Below are 10,504 nucleotides of genomic sequence, written 5' to 3' on the forward strand. Positions count from 1 at the left end.
ACGTTTATTTTTTTGAGTGTGAGAAAAAGGTCCGGTAGCATAACCCCCTAACTTGCTATTGAATTTGACGTAAATTTACTGCCCAAATTAGAATGCAAATTCACTTCAAAAGTTGACCAAAAAAAAGTTGTCGTTAACTTTCAGGCGAATTTTGTCAATTTGTTGTTAACTTGACTTGAAAAATTGTTAAGTGTTTTTTTACCGTCAAATTGTAGACAATTTTATGTATAAATTTGCCCTGATAACACGAGTTGATCGAGAAAAAGTTGGTCATTCATTAGTTTCCGACCAACTTGACGACAAGTTATCGACAACTTCAGCTTTTGCAACTTTTGGCTACAAGTTACCGCCAACTTTCTCAGAAAGTTGGCGGCAGTATGGAGCCGCAACTGGAATGCAAGTTTCTGAGGAAATTGAAAGTAAACTTACCGTCAACTTATGATCACCAACTTTTGCAAGCAACTTTTGCCACCAACTTTCTCAGAAAGTGATCGTCAACTTTTTGGATTTACAACTTTTGCCACCAACTTTCTCAGAAAATGTCTATCAACTATTGGAGGTACCAACTGTTGGCGATCAACTTGGTTCCAGTTGCGGCTGCAAGTTTCTCGTCAGTTTCTCGCCAACTTGGCTATCAGGGATGCTTACCTTCTGCAAAGGTAAGAATGAACATTACCGACTTCAGAATACGGCCGTAGCTCGAAGTTAACTTGCGGTTGACGTGGCTATCAGGGACAATGCAGTGTAGTAGCAGCGTAATTTTTTCGCGAAATTTGAAATATTTAACTTTAACGTATTTTCAAAATTTATTTGAGTGTCATGAGTTGATCACCTGGTTAATTTATTTTTATAAAAAATTAAATTATTTTGAAAGAATGGATCCAATGATACTTTTAATGAATAATGTGATAAATACGGGTTCCTCAGAAGAAGAAGAAGATGAAAATGAAGAATTAATGCAAGATATTTATGCTCTAGGACAATATGGAACAATAATTTTCATTGACGGATACGTGAAAAATATAAGTCATTTATTTTAAATTAATGAAATAGTTACGTCAGTTAATTTGTCGGAAAAATAATTTTGATCATAAGGTACACACAGCGCGTTTGCGCTTGAGGGCGGCAGACTTGAGGGCTGCAAAAAAAATCGGTCAATCAGTTGACGCTGCGGGCCAGCCCCAAAACTTCCCACTGTTTTTGAGCTCCTTGGGCTCAAAAAAATCGTTTTGAATACATTTTCGAGCTCGAGGAGCTCAAAAATACTTTTGTATGCCTTTGTTTTCGAAAAAAAAATCGTTTTTTACCATCTTTTCTCCAACGATCTCTCAAACGAATTAACCGATTGAGACGGTTAAGGTGGCAATCAACTCGTTTTATTGAGTTCTACAGCTGATCATATTTTGAAATTGATTTATCTCATTGTTTTTGAGAAATTTCAAAAAAACTAAAAAAAAATTTTTTTTTAAATTCTTTCTTTAACGGTTTCTCTTGAACGAATGAACTGATTTTGATGGTTAAGGTAATATTCGACGCGGCTTATGAAGTTTTAGAGCTGATTAGATTTTGGAATCAATCCACCGGGAACATTAAAAGTTATCCAAAGAAAAACATTTTTGAAAAATTTTTATTTTTTTAGTATATCTCCGAACGCCACCTACCGATCAAGCTCAATTTTTCACAGCTTTTAGATATTGATGAGCCGCGTCCAATGACACCTCGACGACCAAAATTGGTCCATCCGTTCAAGTTACACATATTTACATACGTACGTATGTACATACATGCATACACACACTCGGACATCATCTTAAAATTAGTCAGAATAGCTTTCTAGAACCTCAAAATGTCAAGATCTCTTAGAAATTTGATGTTTGAAAATCGAACCGAAACCAATAACTTCCCGAATTTTTGAAAATTTTCAATTTTCTTAGCGGAAAGTTAAAAAAACTAATATAATTTTTGTTGTTGATAAGTATTTGACGTGGTATCTGACGTGTATTGCTGCGTTCCAGTTCTTCAACATACGGTTGAGATAAATTATTGTTGGTTCTCTGTGTAAGACATTTCTTGGCCAACTTGGATGATGTTGGTGACGAATGACTGGAACTTAATTTATAAAATTATAATTTTATTTTATTTATAATTATTTTTAAAACGATATAATATTAGTTTTGAAATAATGAGTAGTAATACTTACATTTAAAATATCATGCATACCGTCAGTTAAATTTTGGTAATAATTAAAATTTTCATTTTCTTGTGAATTAGATGCAGTAACTGTTATTATTTCACCGAGGGAATACGAAATTGGTAAATAAAATTCACCTTCTGAACAATCATTTGTACTAGATTTTCCCTAAAAAATATAAAACTATTAGAATTAAAAAAAAAAAATTATATTTCACAAATGAAATTAACTACTGACTTTTTCTTCAGTAGATGTTTGAACTGATGGACTATTTTTTTGCATTTGTCTACATGATGATGGTAAAGAATAGATTGACGAATATTCTTTTCTATTTTCGTTTTTTTCTACTAATGATTGAATACTTGAATTTGAATTTTTTGATTGATTAATATTATTCTTTTCTTTAGTATTCTCTCTAACAGAATTGGATTTAATGTCTACGGTAATTATTTCCCTGTTTTCTAATTCATCTTTTGAATCTTCAACAATTGTAGTCTCATGAATTGTATTTTCTTCACGATTGATTAATACATTAGCTTGAAGTTCTGTATCGTTTTTTTTATGTAACTGAAAATTTTCAATTTTACCATCATTAATTTCTTTATGCTCTTCTAATGTACTTTCAACTTCAGTTAAAGATGCTGCTTCAAAACTTTCAGAATAAATTGCCGATACGTCAAAGGAGGTACGATCCCGAAGGTCATCTTTTGATGACTCAACAGTGAGATTATTTTTTTCAAAATTAACAGAATCTTCATTTTTATCAACTTGTTTATTGTTATTTTTTATATTTTCTTGAGATCTAACACTTTCAAGTAATTTTTTCTCATTCGAAATTGATAATTTTTTAGATCCAAATTCTTTTTTTTCATTATTGCCAGATATTTTTTTATTATTCATATTACTGCTGTTGGAAGAAAAATGATCATTTTCTGCGTCTTGCTCACAATATAATTTTTTTACAGTATAATTTTTAGAAAAATCATTATCTTTATCTGAATGTATTTTATTATTAATTTCTTTTTGTGTTTCTAATAAACAAAAATCGATTTTAGATTTATCATCAACAATTATTTCATCACTATTTTCATTAGCCGTTGATAGAGAAAATTTATTTCTCGTTATAAAGACTTTTGAATCATTGTTTACATCAAATTTAGTAATAGATGTAGAAAGTTCTTCGACATCATTACAAGTATTTTTTGTATCAACATTAACAGGAATATCGATATAATTACAATTATTTAATGGTGTTGAAAATCTTTCAGGTGATTTAAATATTTCACTAGTTATTTCAGAACTTGAAATTCTTGATCGTGGCTTAAATGGAATTTTCACTCCACCAAAATTATTATCATCTCTTTTATTACTTTTACTCCTTATTTTGAAATCAATATGATTACGATTGTTATAACATCTAAATTGATCATCTAATTTACTAGTATTTCCAATGATATTTTTAATTTTAATATCTAAATTATTTAATCTTTCATCGACATCCTTGTATTCCCGAGAATTTAGTTTGATTTTATTCCAATTAAAATCATTATTTATTATTTCAATATTTGAACTTTTATTATTGTTAAAATCATTTTGATTCTCTTTTATATAATCTCCAGACTTTACCTCACTTGAATTATTAATTTCTAATTCAGCGATCTGACAGATAAATTCAATAAACGATCTTTTTGATTTTTTATTATCACTCAAAACTTGTTGATCGAAATTATTTTGACTAATCTCTTTATGATTACTTTTATCTGTATTTATTGCTGACTTAATTTTACAACTTGGTAACGAAGAACTCGAAATATTTTTTGCAATAAAAAATTCTGAAGATTTATCTAATAACTCTGGTGGTTTATCGTTCAGTAATTCTTGAAAGCTTGTTTGCACTGCAGTATCAATTGAATTTTCATTTTTTGTTTTTTTTTGTTTACACGAATTAATTATTAATTCAGGAATATCATCATTATTTTCTCCTACAATGTTAGTTTCATTAGGTAATATATCAAGTTTTAATGAAGGCATGACAGCTGATTGACTAGATCGTGTTAAAACATCAATTGTATTTAAATTTCCTTTTTTGAAATACTTCTTAGGTTGTGGTAATTTTACATTTTTTGAATCATTTTTTATTTGTTCATGAGATATTTGTATATCTCGAGATGATTTTTTAATAACATCATTCCTGAAAGTGGATTTATTAATTTTCTGTAGTTCATAATTATGAGGTTGACATTTAATATGATTTTCATAACACCAATAGTTATTGTTAGCTGATAATTTATCTCTATTTATTTCCTTAAATTTAGTATTAACAATATCTCGAATATACAATTCACATCCGTCAAGACAACTTAAACAAAAATTTTAAAACATTATATTAAAATAATAATGAATTAAGATTTAAAAATTTTTTAAAAAGTCATTGAAATATACCTATCGTCGTCAAGTTGGAAGTTTGTTATATCACAATTAACTTTAAAGATTTTTTTTTCAACTTCATCAACAAGTTTTTCAGCATTGTTTAATAACTCTGAAGTATCAAAACTAACATCAAGACTTTTTGTCATATTATTATAAGAAATAATCAAAAAATTTAAATTAATAATATTCTGTAGTCTGTTGGGCAGTGTGACAACTTTACTCAGGATTTCCTTACTCGAGAGCCATCTGTAGATCTGTACTCGAAAGCTGTTCTTGGACTAGCAGTTTTGTTTTAAAACTGACTCACTCTAATGCACAGTTTGCTTGCGCAAAAGTTTACTGTACAAAACTTTCGTTGAATTTTTCGTCAAATTTCCGTCAATTTCGGACTTTTCTATTTTTTACGGCAATTTGTATGCAACTTGCTATTGAATTTGAAGTAAATTCACTGCCCGAATTAGAAAAATTTACTGCAAATTTACTTCAAAAGTTGACTAGAAAAAAGTTGTTTTTAATTTTCACGCAAATTTTATGTCAATTTATCGTTAATTTAACTTGAAAAATTGTTAAGTATATTTTTACCTTGAAATTGTAGACAATTTCATGTAAAAATTTACTTACCTCCTGAGATGGTAAGAATGAACATTACCAACTGTTTTTTTTCGTAAAAGATTAACCGCAAATTTTTATTTTCAACTTTTGCTGTGAAATTGTCGGCAAATTCGGGCAGCAGATTTCAGATAATTTCAACATCAAATTACCCATAATTTTAAGCTAAAGTGGCTATTAGGTCAATTTTCTTTTTATTTAAGAACAACTTTACTCAATCCCCTGATAGCCACACTTTGTTCAGCAAGCAAGTTCTGCAGTGAAACATTTTCGGCTAACTTAACGAAAAGTTTCTGGCAAGCCTTGGCTGGATAATACTTGCGTGCAGGTTGATGCAAATAAACCACCGTCATCTGAATGTAATTTGACAGAAAAATTTGCCGTCAATTCGGAGGAAACTTTCAATCAACTTAACGTCATTGTCTGACAGTAACTCTTGTAGTCAAATTGAGTTCAAGTTACAGACAATTTACTGTCAGCTTAAAAGTAACTGTTTGCTCTCCAACACTTTCCTTTAAGTTAGCTTCAGAATACGGCCGTAGTGTCATCTGTCTCTTTATGAACTAACTAACTAAATTCGCTTAGTGGAACGCACCCTAACAAATGATAGCGACATCTTGAAATAGAGATAGAAGCTCCAGTGCTTCATATGAATTCAAAAAAAGATAACGGATTTTCACGCGTCTCTTTATGTCCGCAATAAACAACACAAACAATTCATCCGGAATATTGAAACATTCTTAAAAGATTTAAAAATACTGAAGTTTATTATTAATTATTGAGACAGTAATCTACAGATATAATGTATGTAACAAATTTAATCATTTAAACCTTAATTATTAATAATAATATTAATTATTATGCCTTGAATTATTAGATCAATATGGAATTCATTATACCATTAAAAAAAGACGATCTTTTAAAGCAAAATGACCGATATTATTATGTAAAGGATGTTATTTCACCTCGCCAAATTAATTCAGTTTTTGACAGTAAGTATTTAAATTATTTATTGTTGAATACAAAATGAAAAATTGCTTAATGTAACCTCAACTTCATAACTTAATTTTATTTCAGCTAACCGGCAAGCGTTACAAAACAAAAGATCGGCATTTATTTTAGATCATTTTGATGATTTTTTCGCTGTTTTAGTTCATAGTAAAAATCTCGATGATTCAGTACTCACGAGAGCTTTCGATCGACTATGTAAATCTACTGAATATTTAGTTAAAGACTTAGAAAGTCAAGATTTTGAAGAGGATAAAAAGAAAAAGTTGACTATAGTTAAAATGCACGCATATTTGGTCTCGAGTTTTATAAATTATTTAGAAGATCGTTCTCTCAAATCAAACAATCCCACAGGTGATAAAGGAATAGGAAAAAAGAAGAAATCAGAGCAAAAATCAGAGGTGAGAAAAGAATGGGAATTCAAACGTAATAAAATTTTATTTACCATTTATGATTGGCTACAATTATCATTAAATAAATTATGGGATCCACCAATTGTTGAACAATCATTTGTTATGCTTCTGGCTGATATTTGTTATAAAATAATTGAATTGGACAAAGATAAAAATGATAAGCAAGTTAAACAAATTGTTTGGCAAATTTTAGGAATTCTTATAAAAAATTACACTCATGCAGTTTCGTGTAAGATAAAAATAATTCAATTAGTTAAAACTTATGATACTCTAGCACAATCATTAGCACAAGGAATTGTGAATATGGTAACAGAAAATAAATGTCAAAGTTTTATTGTTGAGATTTTACATGAAATTGATCAAGTTAATTTTGAAGAATCTGAAGCACGAAATATTGCAACATTTCTCTCAACAATGGCCGCTATCCAACCAGAATTATTTTTTCAAGGATCTGACGATATAATGGAATATATATTTGATTATCTTGATAATGAATGTTATATTATGAGAAATTGTGCTATTGAAATAATGGAAAATTTGATTATTAATTGTTTATCAGGAGAAAATCTAACAAAACAACAAAAAAATTTACGAGATGAATGTTTTCAGTATTTATTTAAACACAAATTAGATGTCAATAGTTTTGTAAGATCTAAAGTTTTTCAAGTTTGGCAAAAATTATTGGCTTCTGAAGCAGTACCAATTCAACAGATGTTGCCTATTTTAAAAGCTGTAATACCACATTTACATGAAACTGGTGCTGTTATGAGAAAGCAAGCTCTTCAAGTAATACGTCATTTAATAGAGTGTAACCCATACGGTTCTAAATTTGATAAACAAGCATTAATTGAACAACGTGATAAATGTGATGAAAATTTACGTCAAATACAGGCTGATTTCGTAACAGAAAGCGCAAGTGGTGATAATGAACGTATTGAACTTTGGAAAGATTTATTACCTGGAATTCTAAAAGCTATTAAAAAGTATTTTGAAAATAATGATGAAGACGAAGAAGATAATGATGATGACGATGATAATCTGGGAGATATCAATATTGATAAAGAATGGGAATTAGTACGTACTTTAATTGTTGATCGTAAATTTTTACTAGCAGTAAAACGAGTAAAAATGATAGTTAGAAAATTGAACTTGGATTCTGATATAAATAATGTTGATGGTCAAGAGGATTGTTTTTTACTTTTCCTTGCATATATATTTTTAAATTCACAAAGTGATGATATCAATAAAAATAAATTTGAGAGTTTTGAATGGAACAAACGTAAAGAGACAGTTGGCCGTTTAAAACAAACATTAAATATTTATCATAGTATAATTAGTTTCATAACAGAATTAGAATCAGCAATACCTACTATTAAACAAATGTTAAACGCAGCAACACCTGGGGTAGCTATTGAATCTTGTACTTTATTAGGTAAAGCTTATAAATTTAATATTTTTGGAGCTGAAAAAGCATTTCATACGGCATTATTACAAGCTTTTAGTAGAGATGAATCAGTAAAGAAAAATGTCGCTGAAGTTTATAAAGAAATATATTTTCAAAGTGAAGCTAATATTCCAAATCGTCAACGAGCAATTATTTCCGTTAATGGATTGATTAATTTATTAAAAACATTGAAGTCAGGTCAAAGTCCAGCTTTAGAACAGCTTGTATCAGAATGGTGTGATAAAAAAGATTTGGATGAAGAAAGTTGGCAAGTTATGTGGGAAAAATATAATTTCAAAAATCCATCAACGACAATAATTGAAAGTCGTTGTGCTATTATACTTCTTAAAATGGTAGCTGCCAAAAATCCAAAACTTATTTTAAAAAATTTAAATATTTGTATTAAAGTTGGTTTTCAAACAAAAGATGATATTTTATTAGCACGTGATACTTGTAAAGCAATATTAATGATTAAATCAAATAATTCGGAAGATTTTACAAAAGAGCCATTGAAATTTGATAATAACCATGAATTATTTCAAAGTCTTTCATCATTATTGGTTAATAAATTTGAAACTGCGTCCTCAATGTCATATACTTCTTTTGCTACTGAAGCAATAAATGTTATTTATCAGTTTGCTAATACACCGGATATTATTATAAAAGATATTTTATTAAAATTATTAGAAGAACCTATTGGTGACGTTGATGTTCCTAAATCACAGTTGGCTAAATTTTTATATGTAATTGGTCACGTAGCTGTACGACATATGGTACATCTTGATGTTGAAATTTACAAAGAATTGAAACGTCGTAATGCCATTCGTGATGCAGTAAAAGGTAAAAAGAAAAACAATATGAATAATACTCATTCGAATGAATCATTTTCATCATCACCTGCTTCCGTTCAATCATCGGCAAGGAAAGCTCGTCAATCAATAAGTGTGCACCGAAGAAATACAGCACTTTCAGAAGACGCTGAAGATGAAATTCTTTCAGGTGCAACTGCTGATGATGTTGATGCTGAAGCAATAAATGAAGCTTTAGATAATAATGTTGTTAATGACAATTGTTTATTAGCACAATTTGTGCCTCTTGTTATTGATGTTTGTCAACATCCCGAGAAGTATAATAATAAATATATTCAAGTTTGGGGAGTACTGGCGCTTACTAAAATGATGACAGTGTCTTCTAAATTTTGTCAAGACCATCTTCAGTTATTGATGACAATATTGGAAAAATCAACTTATCCAGAAATAAGGTCTAATATTTTAATTGGTTTGTCGGATTTAATGATTAGATTTACAAATGATATTGATCCTTGGACAAGTCATATGTATAACAGACTTACTGATCCAGATGTATTAGTCCGTCGTACAGCAGTTCGTATTCTTTCTAGTTTAGTTAAACGAGAAATGATTCGGGCCAAAGGACAAATGTCAGAAATGGCTTTGTGTATAATTGATAAAGATGAACAAATAAGAAATGATGCTCAATTATTTTTCCGAGAATTGTCAAAAAAACCTAATGTCTTATGTAATATTTTACCAGATATTTTATCAAAATTTTCATGTTTAGACGAAGATACAGTTGATGAAGAAGATATACAAAAAATTTTCAAGTTTATATTTTCACTGCTCAGTAAAGAACGAGAAATGGAGTCAGTATTAGATAAAATATGTTTTAGATTTAAAGATGTAACTACAGAAAGGCAAAGCAAAATTTTAACATATTGCTTATCACTTTTACAATTAAACAAAAAGGGTATTACTCATTTAACAAGAAATCTTCCATTTTTCAAAGACAAACTTCACAATAAACATGTTTACGATGCTCTATGGGAGGTAATTGAACAAGCTAAAAAGAAACCTGATGTTAAAGAAGCTTGTGCTATTTTAGAACAAGAAATTGAGAAATTATTGGACAATCCTAATTCTGATAATATTCCAGTTATTCAAAGCCAAGATGAACAAAGTCAAAATAATACCATTAATCAAAATAATACTGACAATAATAAAAAAGCTGATTGTGAAGTTATGCCACCTCCCAAAATTTCTCCACCAAAACGACGTTCAACTCGCCACGTAAACAAACGAAAAAAATAATTTAAGCTAAAGTTTTAAAGAAATTTCACTCTCCATACTATTAATTCTTTTTAAGTATTTCATTTTTATAACATTACAATACAGAAAAATTGTAATGTTAATAAGAAATAATATTTATATTCATTTTTAGATAATAATTTTATAATACAAAACTGTATATACTTTTAAAATGAATAAATTGTTTTCATCTATATTGAATTCATTTACATTTAAAATATTTTCTAAGTAAAAATTTTTCAATAGTATTAATCTAATTTACATTAAAATTAAGTTGATGGAAGTTAATGTTATTAAAATTTTTTTT

At 28.8% G+C, this 10,504-nt stretch overlaps 2 protein-coding genes across 4 annotated transcripts; one reads left to right on the forward strand and one right to left on the reverse strand.

Moving 5' to 3' along the window:
* Positions 1–1,014: 1,014 nt before the first annotated feature.
* On the reverse strand, positions 1,015–6,034 carry LOC103578399 (putative uncharacterized protein DDB_G0282133). 3 transcript variants are annotated; one of them, XR_008403630.1, is made up of 5 exons: positions 4,634–6,034; positions 2,429–4,550; positions 2,201–2,359; positions 1,785–2,109; positions 1,015–1,447 (listed from the first exon to the last, which is right to left on the reverse strand). XR_008403630.1 is itself a non-coding variant. In XM_053738797.1 (4 exons), the coding sequence occupies exons 1-4, from the start codon at positions 4,765–4,767 to the stop codon at positions 2,041–2,043; spliced, it is 2,484 nt and encodes an 827-aa protein (XP_053594772.1). In that variant the 5' UTR covers positions 4,768–6,034; the 3' UTR covers positions 1,015–2,040. The 3 variants fall into 3 exon arrangements, 1 of the variants encoding a protein (XP_053594772.1); XR_008403629.1 differs by having other exon boundaries at positions 1,015–1,138; positions 1,308–2,109; XM_053738797.1 differs by having other exon boundaries at positions 1,015–2,109.
* Positions 6,033–10,398, forward strand: LOC103578392 (condensin complex subunit 1). Its single transcript, XM_053737928.1, has 3 exons — positions 6,033–6,038; positions 6,108–6,222; positions 6,308–10,398. Exons 1-3 carry the CDS (start codon positions 6,033–6,035, stop codon positions 10,198–10,200), a joined length of 4,014 nt encoding a protein of 1,337 aa, XP_053593903.1. The 3' UTR covers positions 10,201–10,398.
* The last annotated feature ends 106 nt before the right edge of the window (positions 10,399–10,504 follow it).

This window comes from Microplitis demolitor, chromosome 4 (genome assembly GCF_026212275.2).
Source record: "Microplitis demolitor isolate Queensland-Clemson2020A chromosome 4, iyMicDemo2.1a, whole genome shotgun sequence".
In the NCBI taxonomy this organism is placed as follows: Eukaryota; Metazoa; Arthropoda; class Insecta; order Hymenoptera; family Braconidae; genus Microplitis; species Microplitis demolitor.